General features: G+C 38.9%; 1 protein-coding gene across 2 annotated transcripts in view; it reads left to right on the top strand.

The window, feature by feature from the left end:
* hmcn2 (hemicentin 2) overlaps positions 1 to 5,550 on the top strand; it is a 52,911-nt gene extending 47,361 nt beyond the window's left edge. For both annotated transcript variants that reach the window (XM_086076067.1, XM_086076066.1), the window contains exons 77-81: positions 891 to 1,019; positions 1,106 to 1,399; positions 2,972 to 3,091; positions 3,161 to 3,287; positions 3,901 to 5,550. In XM_086076067.1, the coding sequence (XP_085932193.1) occupies positions 891 to 1,019; positions 1,106 to 1,399; positions 2,972 to 3,091; positions 3,161 to 3,287; positions 3,901 to 4,279 (1,049 nt within the window). In that variant the 3' untranslated portion in view covers positions 4,280 to 5,550. The remainder of the gene's footprint in view (positions 1 to 890; positions 1,020 to 1,105; positions 1,400 to 2,971; positions 3,092 to 3,160; positions 3,288 to 3,900) is intronic.
* The last annotated feature ends 13,981 nt before the right edge of the window (positions 5,551 to 19,531 follow it).

Raw genomic sequence — 19,531 nt, 5'->3', positions numbered from 1 at the left:
GGATATTTTCCTTTGCAATGCAGCGAGGAAAAAAACGGCGTGAATGTCTCAACCATCCTCTACACCAGGGGTGCTCAAGTTCGGTCCTCGAGCGCCCCTATCCAGAATGTTTTCCACGTTTCTCTCCACTAACACACCTGATTCGTGATCAGGATCGCTGTCAGGCTTCTGCAAAGCTTGCTGATCAGCTGACCATTAGATTCAGCTGTGCTGCAGGAGGGAAACATGGAAAACAGGCTGGATAGGGGATCTCGAGGACTGAACTTGAGCACCCCTGCTCTACACTGATCCCCTGTAATGTCCTCGCATGCGGCATTCACTGCTTGAAATGAAGTGAAGCGGTCTTGAGCCCGATGTTCATACACTCTCCACCTCCAAGCGGAAAAAAACTGCAATTGGATTGAGGAAAGGAGAGTAAGGTGGTAGTAGATCCATGAGCATCCTTAGATGGATTGTAAACCAGGCCCTGATGAGATGGCCACGATGGAAATTCACATTTTGACAATTGAACAGATGATTTTGCATGTAATGACTTACACACTGAAATCTTGCTGACATGTTTTGGAGAGGACAATCATTAGACTGAAAAACAACTAATCCTGTTCGACCAGCAAGATCTATCCATTTGGAAAATGTGCTAAATGCGGGCACATTGTGCTAACTGTAGTTTAAATGTACACAACCATTTGCACAGATCCACTGAGGCAATTGAGACATTGGCAATTTGATGAGCGCAATGAGAAATGCTATTCAGTTGACACCAATTGTAAGGTGGTTTTTGGATTCGTCCATGGTGTTTTGAAAATATAATTCCAGTTTCTAGAAACGTGCCAAACCTATGGAGAAAAAACTGTAAAAAGTTGATGGTCCTTTTCTCAATTGTTTTTCAGATATTGACGAGTGTCAAGATGGAAGTCACATGTGTCGCTACTCTCAGATCTGTCAGAACACAGTTGGTGGCTACGGGTGCATATGTCCCAGAGGGTACCGATCTCAAGGAGTTGGTCTGCCATGTCTGGGTAGGACTTTGCTTTATCTCTTTCAAATATACACACACATTTGAGTGCTGCGCCTTTGTAGTAATTCCTCTCTCGTATACATTCAGACGTGGATGAATGCCTGCAGACGCCAAGCCCTTGCGTCTATCAGTGCCGCAATGTGCCCGGCAGCTTCAGATGCTTGTGTCCACCTGGAACTGTGCTGCTTGGGGATGGACGCTCATGTGCAGGGTTGGAGAGAGGACAGATCTTCACAAATGGAACCAGAGTCAGAGCCAGACTCCGACCGCAGCTGGTGTCAACCCTTGGCAGGCCAATTTTCTCCCGTCCTCACGGGGTATCTCGAATTACTAGGCAGAGCTGTCCCGTAGGATACACCAGCAGAGACGGCAAATGTGTTGGTAAGCTTGCGTCGAAGGTGCTCAGCCAATGACCTGGAACCGGCAAACGATACCAGTCCCATTAGATTGTGGTCCAAAGCAGGTCTTGATCTGGCCATACTATAATAACTTTATAAATGAAAAAGTCCGGTTCCCATTGCTTTTCACGGGTGATATGTTCCACACCCACCCGCGATAGGCGAATTTCCGAGAAGTAGAGGTCATTAAAAAAAAAGATCTTTAGTAACCTCTAATACAGCCACCTTAATGAGCTCTTCTTGAGTAGTTGCGATAACGAGCAGCCTTTTAAGGTTAAATTAATTGCCTTCAATTAACTTGTTTGACTACTTCTCCTGAAAGTGCACGTTCACAAAGGAGGGAGGAGTGGAGGATTGAGACACACACATTGTGTACAAGTAACCAAGATCTGTTCTAAAAATAGCTCACCAACGATAGGACACTGACTGGCTAAGAAGAATTAAAAGAAGAAAAATGTCTTCTTTTTTTTTTTTTTTTACTTATCATGGTACACATGTCTTAATTTAACAAATATTCTATATCGTGTTTAAAAATGTAAAAGATTGTGCTGAATGTAAGAAAAAGCTGTTTATGTTTACTAAAATTTAACAAAAAAGGAGAAAAATAGCAGAATAAATAAAGAATTGTATGGGGTACTCACAAATGAAAATGGGCGGGATAAAAATCCTCAATAGAGTGAATCTGCAATAAGTGAACCGTGCAGTAGCGAGGGACCACTGTAATATGTAATGAAATATAATACTATTGCATGCAATATGACATCCCGTTCATTTGTCTGTCTTTCACCGCCATAGTTGAAGTTGCCGGACCGAGAGGTGAGTAACGTTACTGCATTGGTAGCCCATAACTGTAGCTCACTGGTAGCGCCCTGTGTTCGCAGGTCAGAAATATGGTCACGGTTTGGGTTCGATCCCCAATGACACCGGCAATAGATCTTGAAAAGTATATATTGGGGCAAAAAAGGTTGAGCATCCATGATTATTTCATTATTTATTCATTTGTCAAGACTTGAAAAGAGAGTTATACAGAGGTGGCATACGTTGAAATAACCATAATGTATAGAATCTTTGAATATCATTTACACTAAGTATCTTGAGGCCGGCCTGAGTGTCCACCATTTTGGAAATCAAAATATGGTCACCCTACTATTTAAGGTACAACTTCTATGATAAAAATAGTTCTTGTTAGAACACAGTTATTATCTGTGCATGATTCATCTTTACATTTTGATAAAAAAGATAACATTTCAAGTCACGCCGCTACCCTCGTACCTCACTGTCTGGATGTACCGCTGATATGAATCTTTAAGACTAGCGGCGATCAGAATAGCCAAAACTAGTGAGGTTCACTGCCATGGTCTTCCAAAACCATCTTATTTTTGTACACTAGAACCTGCTCAGACGTATGGAGACTGTCAACTTGTCAGACGGACATTTTGCTGCTCAACAAATCATTGACTAATCGTTTCAACCTGTAATACTAACTCCACGAGAAAGTTGACAAGAAAATCAAAACCAACCTGCACTCACTATATTGTCTTGTCATTTGTGTAAGATGTGGATGAATGTCTGCTCCGGATGCCCTGCCAACATGAATGTCGAAACACCATCGGCAGTTTCCGGTGTCTATGTCCTCCAGGCTACCAACTGCTACCCAATGGCAGGAACTGTAAAGGTATCAGAAAATCCGTTTGTGATAATAGATCTTTCCACAATTACAAGTAAACTTTCTTCCCCACGCTAGACACTGATGAGTGTTTAGAGCAAGGCATTCAATGTGGCCACAATCAGATGTGTTTTAACACCCGAGGAGGATACCAGTGCCTGGACACTCCCTGTCCTGCATCCTACCACCGTGGAAGAAGCCCAGGGTAAGTCCAACTAAAACAGACAATAGGGGCTTTTCCACCGCTGGAAATTTTAGAGAACTTTTCAATTTACCTTGGTAAAATTCAGTTTTTCCATCTACAACAATTTCCGGGGTAATTCAATTCCCCAGGGGGCATCCGAGTACTAGCAGCAGGGTCTTGCTGAGCCAGGGTAGGTTTTTATTCCCATTTATATATCGTTATTTTATTTTATTTTTGAATTCTATTTTTTATATCCGTTTTTTATTTTCACTTTTAGTCATTTGTTTATTTATTTTGAATTTTGGCAGTTTTGATCCTCCATATGCACTGACCGAGGCTGATTGGTTGGTCAATTTCTAGTGTGTGTTGTTTTTACACCGGCTGGGCTCATGAAACTCATACGTCATCAAACTCATTTGAATTAATTACCAAGAACTCTATAAGACGCTGTGGAAACACAAATTATAAATTCCCTGCGGAACTTTTACAACCAAGTACTCCCTTTAGCCAGAACTCAAAGATCCTGGGCTTGTTGGTGGAAAAGCAGCTATTGTAATACAATATATAGTTGAGATTTTATTGCAAAAGCATTCAAATGCCTCGACATGTCTCTCCTCTCTCGACCCTTTAAAAGGACATGCTACAAGCCGTGCGGTTTGGACTGTTCCACAGGAGGTTCTCCTCTGCTCCTGCAGTACAAACTGCTCACGCTTCCCTCTGGCATACCAGCCAATCACAATGTAGTACGGCTGTCCGCTTTCTCAGAGTCAGGCATCCTGCAAGAACGCACATCTTTCATCATACTAGAGCAAGAATCCGAGACGGGTCTGATGGGGAAAGCATTTGGCATCAGGGACGAAGCAGGTCGGGGAATCATCTACACATTGCGGCTTCTTGACAGGCCGGAACTGGTGCGGCTCAAAGTGCGGGCCACCACCATTTCGCAGCAGGGCCGTGTGACCTACCAGAGCATTTTCATCATCTACATTTCCATCTCGGCATTTCCCTACTGAGCATCTGCTGCTTCACATGTGACTTTGCCCCGAAAAGACCTCTCGATACTTTTAAACCAAAGGCAATTCCCCAGAAAGCTGAGCCTCGGGTGTATTTTGCCCTTCCAATGACACTACAATATACAGTATTTAATTAAGATTAGTGACTAATAAATCCCATAGAGACTGAAGAACTTTACATTGTCATCGCTGATATGCCTGACCAGAGAAAAGTGAATGGAAAGTGCAATGCATCAATCATCAACCAAAAATATTATTTACGAGTGATCAGAAACTACTAAGTTTGGCTCTTCGGGTATCGTAGTCCAGTGTCCAGTGGTACTTTTCCTTGTAATGTCTAATTAGGGCAAAATATATGAAAATGCATACGTTTATTTTAAATTGTCTTCATTAATGACAATGGGCAGTATTTACATGAGTCATTTTCTATCTCACAATCTTTAAAAACATCCATTCAGACTGCTTGAGCAAACTGTTGAACGTGACAAACCAGAAGAGCGAGTGTAACAATGTGTGATAGCGTTTCATCCATGCAGCTTTTTTTTGTACTCTGCATTTTTCGAATGTAAATATGCGTAAAAGTGCCTTTCTGAGTGTATCTGAGTGGACTTTATTGAGGCTATGACTCAAATGGTGCTACAAAGAATACCATTTTTACAGGTATTGTCTGCATTTACGGGTTGATTGGTGCAGCTCCAAAAGGCATGTCTTCCTTGCATACATCACATTAAACACAATGCTGATAATGGGATTGTGTGGTGCAAAAGGAAAGGAAAAAAAAGACCTAACCCATGTTTGCCTGTGAAAAAAAAGAGCTAATCAAGCATTGACCATAGTCAAACAGGGTTAACATTCTTTTCACTGTAAATTGTATGTATGTTGAGTATTTGCAGAAATAAAAAAAGACAACATTTTTTAAACTTTTTGTTATCCCAGTGATGTTCCTATTATCATTAGTAAAAAGCAAATTTAACAATGACATTTACATTGAGAAGTGACCTAGTAACCCACATACAGGATCATTAAAAAACATTAAAAGTTTTTAATGGCATTAAATAATTAAGCATTTTTTGATGTAATTGTATTTATTAATATATGCACCTGCAATTTCTATTTTTTGTTGTGACCTTTCAAATTGCTTATGATTGTTTGTCTGTTTCTACTTACTTTATCTGTTTAATACTGTTTTTGTTTAGTGTTTTCATTTTTACTACATAGAGTAATTTTAAACTTTGTATGATTTTGTTGAATTATTTGAGGACCCCAGGAAGACTTAGTGGAAGCTAATGGGGATCCTAATAAAGAATAAACAACGGTCTCAAACACTTTCAAATCCTTTCCATGTAACCTTCTGCCAATCGCCCTCATTTACAATAGTTTAATAATATTTTATGAATGGGCCACGGGCCACTTTTTACAGGAAAAGTTTGGCCCCAAGGTAAAAAAGATTAAGAACCCCTGAAATAAATGACATTTGTATTTGGTAACCTTATTGTCCAATCTTATATCAATTAACAGGAGTATGAAAAACTTAAAAAATATACTGTATTTTATTGCACATTTCGAAGAGATAAAATATGCTATTAATTTATGAGTAATCGTGAGTTAACTATGGAAATCATGTGATTACTTACAATAATTGTAATTGACTGACAGCCCTAATAGATATGAACAGTATATAGATATATGTCTGTGTATGCGTGCATAAGTGTGTATATGCGAAGTGCACGTTGCGTTTGCGCATGCGTGAAAATCAAGTAAAAAAAAAAAAAACTTGCTACCAAACAGCATTCATTTGATTGGCGGAGATTAGAGTGCTGAACGTCACGTGTTTACGTAACTGCACACCTTAAAGCTTGCGAGCGTCGTTGAAACGGCTTTCAGCCTTAGGTGACAAAACATCAACTTTCCAATGGTTGAAATGGTCCAAATCAGCTCTTAGTTTTCAACGAAATGTTGGTTGCAGGCTACCAGCCGGCCTACCCATAATGCACCGCGCTGCCGAGATGCGCACTTTGCTTTGTGTATATGCAGTACAACATGGGCATTAAATTAGTTTTAAGTTGCATTTTAAAAACTGCATTAAAAAAAACATACAATTAGATTTGATGATACCTACAGAACCCCTAATATAACTAGAGCCACTATAACTATGAATAAATACACACTGGGTCAAACATCTGTTTCTAAGACGAAACGTCGATGTGGAAAAATGCCTTTCGTCTTAGAAGTAAATAATGTGTTTGTTAAAGATGAAGTGCTGAGACGACCAGATGAAAATCAGTTTTGTATTAGGGGATGGAGTCCCAGGACAAAGGTGCTCCTGCTTGTGCTGGCTACTAATAAAAGCAGAGTGGAAGTACGAATGACGTCAACGCCAGACAGCATTTAAGTTCCACAGCAGAATGATCATATCCAGGTCAACGACTGGTATCTGGAAAAGTAATAAGAAAACAACTATTTCCATGAAAACCTGGTCTCCAGGAGACTTTTGTACACACGGGAGCTTAATAAAGTAATACAGATGGGGGAATGCTTGTGTTTATTATAGAGTATTAAAACATGGACATACAGTTCAGTCAAAGTATTTCAATAACGACAATAACTTTATGATTTTACAGTTATACTAAATGGAGTGCACTTATATAGCACTTTATCCACACCATATATTGTCCAAAGCGCTTTAACAAGCCTCATATTCACTTTTTTTTTCTTTTTTTTTAAACATATCAAGGATGCATCATGAATGTATTCGGCCGACATAATAACACAGCCGTGACAACTAACGGAAATGTTTTGCTTTTCAGTTTAAAATGACTTACTTTAACCTCCAGGATCGCTCGCTTAACACTGATCAACGGCGAACCTGGGGTTTATTTTAGCTTTAGCATTCACTTGGAAAAAAAACCCTCCTGTTTTTCTGACTAATTTTATGGGGGAGCATTGTTTTTTTGAGTTAAAAAAAAATCTGTTTTTCCTGAATATTTTTTTTGTTTTACTGAAAAAAATATTCAGAAAAACAGGTTGAATTTTTTTTTTCTTCAGAAAAACAGGAGAAAAATTACTCAGAAAAACAGGGGATTTTTTTCTCTCCAAAAAAAACAGGAACAAATTTATTATTCCGAAAAACAGAGCTGGTGTTCTGTTTTTTTGAGTTTTTATTTTATTTTATTTTTTACCTCTGAACTCCAAGTGACTTGCAGACTCGCTAATGGCGGAAGCGGGCACTTTCCCGCATACCTCCTTATGCAATAAGATGGTCATGTTTACTTACTGGCTCTCAATAAAGGAATGAATGTGTATACTATATATGTGTTTTCTCGCTCATCTCTGAGGGATAACCCTTTTAAAAAAATATTCAGAATAACAATAAAAATATTCAGAAAAACAGAAAAAATATTCAGAAAAACAGAAAAATAATTATTTTATAAAACAGGGAAAAAATAGTCAGAAAAACAAAAATATATTCAGAAAAACAGAGGAAAATATCTATTTTTTTAAACAGAAAAAAATACAAAAAAACCAGGGAAAAATATTCAATAAAACAGAAAAAAATACTCAAAAAACAAAGCTCCCCCAAAAATTAGTCAGAAAAACAGGATTTTTTTGCAAGTGAATGCAATACGCTTCCGTATTAAATCCATCCATGTTAGGTCTGTCGTACCAGCTAGCTAGCTCAAAGATAACTAAGCAACCACGTTTGCAAACTCCCAGACATGCGCAAACACTTCTGTGTGACGAGTCTCGAAGAGCGCGCTTACCATGACGCTTTGCACTCCCCACATACTGTATGTACAAATACACACTTGTCACACGTGTTAATGCAAACATTCCTGTGACACTAGAATACGCGATAATATCCTTTGATTCGTTCTCACTCCAATCTGAAAATGCAGCATTCGTTTTTAACGACCAATTTACATCTCAATTCGAGTCCCCACCGATTCCTGCACATCCCTAATTTCAACTGTTTAAAGATGTCCTGCAGGTGGAAAAAAGGCAGCACTCAAGGAACCATTAAAAAAGCATCGTCTAGAAATCAGTGTGTGGCTACAATCTGGCAAATACAGTATGTCTGCTTTTCCTTCTTTTCAAAAGGCTGTATAAACACCATAAAGATGTTAAGGTAGACATCTTACTGTATATTACATTTATCAATCTTCATGTGTTTCAGCTCAGATATGTTGACTAATACATAATATGCCTCATAAATCTTTTGGAGTCTTGACTTTATCTCTTCTCTCGAGAGTTCTCTGATTTGCGTCTTTTCTTGAAAACCAAGAGGAAGTTGGCTCGGGTAATACTTCAGCTTCTCAGCAGATGGAGCTGATGTCAGATTGCGCTATAAATGTTTTTAACGGATCATCAGCACCGCTGTGTTGAGTACTGTTGGGTCTCTTTGCTGTCATCACTGTCAGACATGAGCTGCTGCTTGTAATAACGGATTCGAGTTGACGATTAGAAAACAACAACAACTCAACAAAGATTGCTCTCAGCAGGATCTGTGTTCAGAACACGCAGGAAACCAAACTGACACTAATACCTTTTCATGGCATGATTAAGTTTTTGCTATGTTGCTGTTACATGGATGAATGTTGATGTAGTTAGTCATCTAAAAGAAATAACTCATTTTGCTTGTCATTTCCTGTAAATGAGCAAATCCAAAAATCAAGACAACTTGAGCTGAGCGTTTGTTGATGATTTAATGGTGTGTGTTTCCTGGAGTTGTTTGGCTTTTTGCTGCTTTTCTGATGTGGTCATTTGCTTGGACGGATTGGTGCCTGAACACAACTTTACTGGAGTGGAGGGTTATGTAACTTTTTTTTTTAAACTTACCCCTACTAAATATCACCATTACATGATAATGCTACTAGTATTATCACAATTAAACCGATTTAATATATTTTCAAATAAATATTTAATAGCACTGTAAACAGCACAAACACAGGATCATTGTTTTCCATGTAAAACATTAATAGCGAGACACCTTCCCAATAACCAAGTTCCATGAGCTCAATTCTACACATGAAGCCAATTAAAACAATTTGTGCCGTATCTTGAATGCCTGCCTGAATCACAGCCATTCATTTAATCAGCCTGTAATCAGTTCAAATAAGACTATCAGATAGACTCCCAAGAGACAAAAGACCACATTTGCTCATAAATACAACACGTTGGGGGGAAATAAACCATCAAAATGCCCATTAAAAGAAAGAAAGAAAGAAAGAAAATAAATATATTTTTTCCATGGAAAACAGCAGGCCTTCAAATTAAGTGGGAGTCCAGTGAGTCATTATAGTTTGATAAACCTTCACAAATTCACAGTACGGCAGCATATGCAGTGCTTTAAAGGCATCTGGAGCCCATACCATAAAACAACACATGAATGTTTGGAGCTGTGCAATGGCTACCTACCTGTAGTACCTACAGCTTTACAGAGTCGGGGTGTCACTAATTAGCCCAATATAACAGTACTTCCTATTAGCTGGTTGAAACAATCGTCTTCAAAATGCAAACAAAATAAACATGGGTTCAGAACTTCATACAACTTTTCAAGTACTTGACAATATTTGTTGCATTTTTTTTCATCATGTTACCTCTGTAATCAATTCGATATTACACAAATATATTAAAACAAAAACAGCACTTATCACTAGGTGGCAACAAATATGGTGAATGTGATAATGTAACAGAAGAGAGGACAGAAATGAAATGAAATATCTTTAAATTGTGTTTCAAAATGTGCCCCTTGATTGTCAAGTGTACATGCTTCAATAACTGAGTTAATGCAAAAATGAATACAAACAGAGTTTGTACTACTCATTCACCTACTGATGACGCAGCATCAGGAGCAACTGGGGGTCAGTATCTTGCTCAAGGATACTTAGACGTGGTCACAATGACTACGTTAACATGCAGGCAATAACCCTTTTAAAACCCGAATATTGGCAATATTCGGGTTTTGTAAGGCCTTGTAACCAAGCGCAATAACCCGAATATGCTCTTATTCTGATTTTTAAAACCCCGATTAAGACCCTTGGGTTACTCCTTTCATAACCGGAATTCTTGCTCATTTTAACACATTCAGAATACCTCGATCAATCGGGGTAATGTTTTTCGCTGTGCGCATGCTCGCTATTTGCTTTTCGTCTTCTTTTCTTCTTTTTCTTTGCTTATTTGATTCACAAGGAATCTTGGTCTATGTAGCCACGACTTGTATGCGCAGCTCCGTCCTACTTGCTAAAGGAGCCTGTCTTGACTACATTGATTTCTCTGCTGCGTTTTCACGTTATTTTGTGTCTCTACGGTGAAAATGCCACAGTTTGTACTTATATACACATACAGTAAATACAAGTATATAAGTCTGTGTTTCTGGCGTGTAACCCACCGGAAATACTCAAGCCGTTGTCAACAAACATGACGTTTGCAGCAAAGAAGCACACTTCTGGAGCAAGGAGGAAACCGACTACTTTATTTACATAAATATAATGTCTTTTATTTACGTATCATAAGTTAAAAGCAGAAATGACGTTATTTACATAATTACGTTGTCCGTGCGTCGCGGTCCAAACCGGTTATTCGAATCGAGCACAAATGAGCATGTAAACGTTAGTAACTTTTTATGCCACGCATGTAAACGAGTTACCTCGATTGTTTCAGAAACCGGAATTCTGACTTTAACCTGGATATTGACCGCGTGTAAACGTAGTCAATGGTATGGGATCGTAACTTTTGAGCCCATAGTAGGGTGACCAAATTTTCAAAATTAAAACCTGGGACACTACAATTTAGTTGAAAATCAAATCAATAAATTCTCACCAGCAACTATTTATAACAAATGTAATCCCTAGTCAATCTGGTGACCGGTGGTTGTGTTTAGCTAATGGTAAATGCTATCTTGCTTGAGAGTTCAACAGCGCTAAACAAAGCAATGAACTCACAATTATCAACCTTTTTTGCTCAATTCCGGTGTTGTGGAAATGTAAGTGACACAACAGGGCTGGCAAAATCCACCTGGACTCGACAGACGTCTTGAAAGCGGGACTGTGACATCTGGTCACCCTAGCTAGCATATATTGTTAGGTTTCATAGTCTGCAACTTTACTTGCCTATGATAGTCCCACGTGTCCCTGCTGAGCAGACATTCTCTCCAGTAAGACTCTTCTGACAAACTGACCCTGACAAACTGACCCTAAGTTTGCTAACAAGCTCCAGACAGCAAGGAGACAAAGTTAGCGACACATTTTGCGACAGAACGTAGCGTTGGAAGCCACAGAAGCAGAGATGTTCATCAAGTGTTAATGAAAACTGAAGCGGACCATTCAAAATGGCTGGAAAGAGCTCTCGTGAATGCTAATGTTCTCACGTGTTTGTTGAATGACTAAATAGTGCAGATGTTCGTCGTTAGCTCAGCGTGTTGTGCCACCACCAAGAGAACGAGAGGAGCTGTAAGTGCTATTTAGTTTTGGTCATTGTGTTTGGGTGGGGAGATTAGCTATTGTGTATTCGTGTGACTTTGGGTGGAGAGCTTTGAATGTGGGTGGTAGGTCTCAGTCAAAGCACTGACAAGCTTTGTTAGTGTTGTCATGGAACATAGCTAGATAGGCCAAAGTGCGTTATTGACATGACATTATGGCAGAGAACCAGCACATGAGGTCAGTTGTTTCCAAGAAGATGGAATATGTGTCCAAGACATTTTTTCTTTGTCAGGGGTGTCACTGGAAAATAACAGTTCAACTATGAGTAATGTCACGGTTGCAGTAGGCTGTCAAACTCATTTTGAGACGATTGGGTAACTCGACAACGTAGTGATAATGATAGAAACTCCAGCAACTCCATGACCAATTGACCGTGCCTCAGTGGCAAATTTTCGAGCAACGTTGGGCACAGGAGTAAGCTTCGACCGCATGGTACTCATTGTCAACTTTACCACTGTCCTTCCATATGCTTGTTCTCAACCTCTCCAACAGAATTTGCAGAAAGATTAGCTCACACAACGCCAAGAATCTAAATTCAATCAGGCTGTGCTTTTCAATGACCAAATGCTGCGATGTTAGCATCATGCTTTAGTAAGTTAAATATGAACTAGAACATACTTTGTCAACACTGCACGCAGACTGGAGACCAAGTGGAGCAGAGTTCCAGATGACATATTACATTTCTCTCTTCAACGGCTGTCCAGCCAATAAATAATATGATCATAAATGCTCACGTTTTCTTAACCACAGCAACCGTGTGACCCGTTGGAAATTACCACACAGATGAAACGAATTGTTGGGTAATATTTACTTGTGGCCATAGCAACAGTAAGCTATAAAAACCTCAAGAAGTAGGTCAGTGGCAAAATACACAAGTGTGGAATAATGCAGAGTTGACACACACATCATGTATAATGAAAGGTAAATTGCCTTTTAACGTCCTGACTTGTTACCTTTCTTTCTTGAAGCATCTTAGTCATCATTCATAAGGATATGCTCACACATTGGGGAGACGCCAAAATTCAGGGCAGATGTGTCAATGAGCATCAACTCATAGCAATCCACAGTACAAACAGGATGGGAACAAAAAGGTGCTTAATAAAGGAAGCCCGGCCCTCAAAGCAATCGGCCTCCTCGTGGGGCAATAAATAACAAGTAGCGCAGTGTGCGGTATATTCCTTGACATCATTCGTTTTAGACAACTTTAATACTTCTTGCACACATATGGGAGCAACTCACTAAATACATAAGAGGCCTGAGATGCACTGGTGAGCTTTACAGCCCTGTACATGGATTTATACGACCATCTGCAGAACGATACAAAATATCCTCTCACTGTTGTGATCTTACTTGAACAAAACGCCAACACTTGCTAAACATTTGTCCACTGGAGAGGCAGCCTGTCGGGGAAAATACTTTCATGTGTTCTAAACATGTTGGCTGGAGCGGAGCTGCTGTCTTGAGTGCATGTGTCTGCTTCGTATTAATGTGGGCCAGACTCTGACTTCATTGCCACAATGCTGACCACAGTAGTTCCATCCATCCTGCTTCCCAATCTACCAGCCAAGTCCTGCTTCCTATCATTACTCCCCGGGGCAGCCGACTGGGGAAATGAGATGAGTATCTAAACCTAACTAATTTTTTATTTTCAGATGGAAAGCGGTAGAAGACCAACACGTGATTAAGAAAGAAGAGACCACCCAACTTGGTTGATTTCCATTAATAGATTCAAAGCTTCTGTTCTGGATTGAGCCTGACTACTGCGGTGTTAAATATATAAAATACATGGACTGGCTTCCAAGGTTTGAATAAGCATTTAGTATAGGGTGACCACATTTTCAAAATTGGTTTCTATGGGCGGGCTACCAGGGTTCAGAAATCCCCATTTGTTTGAATGGCGGGGTTCCTATGGGCAGGCTACCACGGCTCTGAAAAAACGGGACACTACAATTCAACAGCTGTAAATAAGTCTTCGCACTCACCATTATCCAACCTTTTTTGCTCAGTCAGCTATTGGAAGCTGGCTGTGCCGTTTACTTCGCGTCGGTTTCTGCATTGTAACTTTGGGAAATATGCCGCCAGAAAGGCTCAGTTGTGTTAAGACTGAGCAGCGACCGCAGCATGAGGCTAGTAGGACTACATTTCCCATGATTCTTAGACACAGAAGCAGGAAGTAGTTCTATTTGCGGCTTGAGTTAAATTCCTTTTTAATTGGTTTGACGTATGAATCGCTATGACAACTGTGTGATTGACATGCGCATGGCCGAATTAGCTGCTGACTGGACTAAGAAAAAACAAAAAATCCGTGACGGGACCTGCGTAAATAAATGTGAGATGAAATAATGTGGCTGGGACTCGGGACACAAGGCTCAATATGGGACTGTCACGGTTAAACTGCAACTTCTGGTCACCCTCGTTCACAATAAAGCAACTAAAAGATTCCTTTGTAAGTAGGAAAGTGGCTTTTTTCCTTCTGCTACAGTTGAGAAGATTAATTTATTCAGAGGCAGATGTGGTTATATTCCAATGCGTAGAATTGACAACTGAGAGCGGGAGGTCTGACAAACAACTAAATGTGGTTGCAGTAAAGGCAGCTGCAATTTGTGTAGTTATTGTTATTTAAAAATAGCGTCTCAAACAAAGTGACTAAGCAACAATAACTGGAGTAACAATGCTGCTTTCTGGTTGTGTAAACAAAATGAAATAGAATACCAGTCTGAGGATGTCAATTCAAACGCTGATAAGATTTCTGTACTACAGATTCCAGCTGGCCAAAAAGAGAGTACAGTAGTTACACAGGTTGGATAAAGATATTAGCATGACTGTATCAGCAGCTCTAAAACTTGGCCCGCCACCAGAAAGCAAAACACTTGGCAGAGCAAGCAAGTTTACTGCCCCCTCAGGACATTTTGAGTCAGCTGTATCATAAGACCGAAGCCCCCTATTGGCAGACCTGCGGTTTCTCAACTAATCCCTCGGCTGAGATTTACTGCCCTGCTAGACAGGTAATTGTCAGTGTTGCTCCAGTGATTACTTTCAGACACAGACCAAGCTGTGTAAGGCTGGTAGTAAAGAACTACTTGTCTCATGCCAACGCTGAGGGGGTAGCAGTGACGGGAACACCTCAGGGTGTCCACAAAAAGAATATGGTGGCAACTAGCCGCACGGCACATCAAGCTTTCCTCTGCAAAAAAAAAACGGAGAAAATCTGTTTAAATGCTCCAAACTTTAAATCAGGCTGTACTCAACCAGACGACCCACGAGCCCACGTCTATAATCACGCAGTTGTAAAACGACTTTAAAAACTCAAGTTGTTGTTTGCTAGTGTTTTCGACAGCTGTTCTCCATCCTGATGTTTGTGAGAATGATGTTGGTCAACTTGGCGATTAGCTTTAATACACAAATACCTTAAATGCATCAGAAACCAACAAGTCACAACAGACGGAACACAATACTTGCCGATTCATCCGCGGCATCAGAGCAGGGATGGAAATATCATAGTCATAAATAACTTACTGATGCAATGCAAAGTCGAAGGGAAAGCCAAGAACAGCATTAGTGTTGTTTTAATCCTTGCACATAGCAGCGATGGAATAACTTGGTTCCGGATGTCCTGAACAACCTGATGAGTAATATGAGTCAGAGGCATCATAAATCCTTACCATCATTCCAAATGTCGTATATTTTTATCATGTAAATTTCAATTCCACTCGTGAGTCGTTAAACAGATGTGGATATGAAACGATGTATGGATATAAATAATGTGATGAGCCTAAATCAGTTAATAAATCATTAATTCTCCTTCAATCTTATTTTTTTATTTTACCAAGACATATTAGACAATTCAATTATTCAGACTTTGTGGGAACAGTTTGGGGAAATCCCTTTTCTCTTCTGCAAAGACTGTTTCAGTGAACAAAGAAAAGTCCATCAAAAAACTTGGTTGGATAAGTGGAAGAACTTGACTGGTCCATGCAGATCTTTGGCATCAATTTTCTGAAGCACCTTTGGGATTATTGTGCCAAAAATCCTCTAATCCAACAGTGTCTGATTTCACTTGTATAGATAACATTGGGGAACACAATTTTTGTTGAGTTAGGTCAGACAGCTGTTTTTAACTCATTTTTGGGTGCAGAATATAAAACTGATCTAAGTTTTTCTCTATCATGTACAGTTTTTTTAGCTATGGGATCTCATTTGCTTAAAAATATGATGCTTGTATGTCAGGGGTCAGCAACTTATCCTGTCAAAAGAGCCATTTAAGGGCAAATAAAGAACCAAAAATCTGTATGGAGTAGCAAAACATTTGTGAGGAAGGAATCATTGTGTTAGTGTTAATTTTTCATAAATTTTTTAGACTTGACATTGGCAATTTTATAGACATATTATGGTCTTTTTCTAGCTCTCTTCTTTCTTTTTCTTAAAAAAAATATATATTTTATGGCTTTTTTTCCGTGGCTTTTTTGCCAGAAATTTTCTGACATTTTTGGCAATTTTGTGGACACTTTACGGCAATTTTCGGGATTGTTTTGGGGCATTTTATAGTTTGTTTAAAAAAATAAAAATAAAAATCAGACTTTTTTGACTATTCCAAAAATATTTTGCCTTTCTTGCGTTTTTGGACATTTTCTTTTCAGCCTTTAAAAAAAAAAAATAATTCTCTGACATTTTTGGCAATTTCACTCTATTTAATTAATCTTTTTCTATAATCTAAATCATTAATTCATTTGAAGAATATTTTATTTAAAAAATACAAATACATATGTTTTTAAAAATCTACTAATTTCTTTTTTTCTTTTTCTTTAGAGATCCACAGGGAGCCACTGGAGAGGGACTAAAGAGTCACATGTGGCTCCACAGCCGCAGTTTGCAGACCCCTGATGTACGTAAATAAATCGCTAAGTTTGAATAGTTACAAGCTTTGAAAACAAAAAACAGCATAAAACAAAAATATATTTTATATATATATATGTCTATAAAATTGCCAATGTCAAGTCTAAAAAATTTATGAAAAATTAACACTAACACAATGATTCCTTCCTCACAAATGTTTTGCTACTCCATACAGATGTGGTAATACAGTATGCCCATGGTTACAAGGTTAAGAGAAAATTCTGCACTAATGCTCTCAATTGTGCGCAAACAATTTTCCAGTTAGCTGTAAATGAGTCCATTCGTAATTAGCTCTTCTTACTACAGCTAATCTGTGGAATTTTGCTTATCTGGAGAACAAAACAAACAAAAAAGATGTGGATAAAAAAACTCAGAGGAAAAAAAACTGACTACCAGTTTGGAATTAGCATGCCAATTTTAGCTTTAATCAGCATAAAAAACTAATTCAACAATCAGCCCCCCCCCCCCCCCCTGCAATTTGTTTGCCAATCTAATTGCTCAAAAACATCAAGACACATGGATTCCTCATTCAAGTTTTTTGTATCTTTTTTTCTCTAAGTGCGACAGTCTGGTGCCCCTATACTTTATCTCACAGAGTAAAGTGCAGAATAGAAGCACATGGTGGCATTGAAAATACGACAATTGACGTAAATACAATCCATTTACAGCCCTATAGGGTCTTTTTTCTTTCTTTCTTTTTTAAAATCAGTGACAGGAAAGCAGAGTAATTGCAGGCTGAGATCAGCGGACTGAGATCAGCGGATACTCACTGATGTAATTGCAACCTCACACCATTAGCTCAAGACAAAAGAATGAAACTTCTTGGAAAAACAAAAAAAATGACCCAAACACGTTCTACAACTTCTTAGGCTTAGTACTCACAGGTGACATGTTTTAATACAGACAGCAAAAGAGGACAAGTGACACCATGAGAAATGTTATTCTGGTTAACATTATCATTGCCATGTCATTCGTCAGGCTTTCACATTGTCTGCCTCACGGAGTCAATGTAGCCAGGACGCTCTGAATATGAATCGTTCCATCCTGGAACTGTGAGCAATCGTGGCTGATGTCCACAGCACACCCTCTCTGGCTTTCTCTCAGCGCTCAAAATATGGCGCTTCTTGAAATCCAATCCAAGCTACACTTAAATTTAGCCCTCTAACAAATGGTCATGACTTGGGAGATAGAACAATTCATGACTGTACTATCCACGATAACTTACTGGGAAGTCACTGAGAAAGATCAATTGCCTCAAGTCAACTACCACAACAACTATAACTACTACAGCTGTTTTACGTCTGTGCCTCTAACCATACATCTGTACATAATAGCTTTATTTGATTAGAAACTAAACATGTTTGGTTATTGATCACATACATCATGTTTGAGTTGCTCACTAACACGGTAAACTGAAATGTTAAATGTCTATTCAACAGAAATGGCAGAGGGAATGTCTTTCAGACATACAAGAGAAACAATCTCGGACCCTGTTACAAATAGAGGCTATGCTACAGATTCTCTACATGGGCCATTATGAATGCATATAACAGAGAATCATCATAACATCGCATTGAAATTTGGACAAAATAATCACCAATGTTCAAAGCCATGACTGAATGTTAAGTCGTATATTTTATATATATATATAATTTTAGTATATGTTATATGTTAAGTATATGTTTAAGATAATTTAGTTTAATGAGTTAAAAAAAATTCTGTGAATGTACAATTCAATTCTAGGTAAGAACAACATGTATTTTCCACAAAACAGAAAGTTTGACGTCAAACAAATGTGAAATCCTCTTATGTCATTTGACTTTTCTTTGAGGGCCATTCCTAAAATAATGATGTCATCAGGGACCAGAGGCCTGGAAAGCTATAAAGTCACTTTCACTTGTGGCTTTTCCATCAGCTCTCTGGCTGCATTGTTTAGGGGATGGGTGAATTGGAGGGCAGTTCCACCCCCCCCCCCCTCCCTTCCTTCTGTGTCGGAGGGTTAGTTGAACTTGTATTATACTTAAGTCTTACAATATTACAATCAATACAGTAATTAAAAGCTGGCATATTGTTAATTAAGCTATAAGTACAGTAAAACACTGAAGGCCAGTGCAAGGCTAGCGCGAGGTGGGGCCAAAATCGGAACAACACTCAAAGAAGTACTCTAGGAGAGGCTAGCACCAATTGTCGCCGTGTCCTGAAAACTAATGATGAAATGACTTTAGTCAACAGTTGATATAGCATCACTCCTTCTTGTGACTGGCTCCAAATTAGCCCTTAGATCACGCAGAAGCTCAAAAATGGCATTTCTCAGTATATGACACTAATTCTTCTTCTAATTTTTCTAGCATTTTATTTTACATGTGCGGAAAATATCTTTTCTATTGTGTCACGAGTGTTCAATTAAAGCTGTCACTCCAGGCCTGAATAACTTGAATGATGAAATCAAGACTTAGCCTTGAACATTACACCACTTAAAAATAAACTTGAAATTAAGTGGTGACATAACAGCCACTACCACCCAAGATTTACATCATCTGGGCATAGTGAGTGGACAGACCGAAGAGTGTAATACAGTAATGTCTGTCTGGAGTGCTTGGTCTTTTAAAGGAAATGTTCCGCCTGGCCAGTGGAAACAGCTGGCAAAATACTGGTGAAATTGTCAAGACTAAACATTGGCTCTATAGTACATGGAAGTTATGACTTTCAAATATTAGGTAACTGTGGCTCACACTTTGGATGAAACATCTTTAATTATGGTTCTTTCATTTTGCTATCATTAGACGTGGGGGGTAACATTTAATCATCTGCGGGGTAAAAGGTCACCTTGTTCCCATAGTTGTGTAAATGTAGTAAACTAATACACTCTTGTCTTCCTTTC

The sequence above is a fragment of the Leptonotus elevatus genome, chromosome 5 (assembly GCF_054856555.1).
Source record: "Leptonotus elevatus isolate MCC_2025b chromosome 5, RoL_Lele_1.0, whole genome shotgun sequence".
Classification (NCBI taxonomy): Eukaryota; Metazoa; Chordata; class Actinopteri; order Syngnathiformes; family Syngnathidae; genus Leptonotus; species Leptonotus elevatus.
This window is presented reverse-complemented; position numbering and strand designations above follow the sequence as displayed.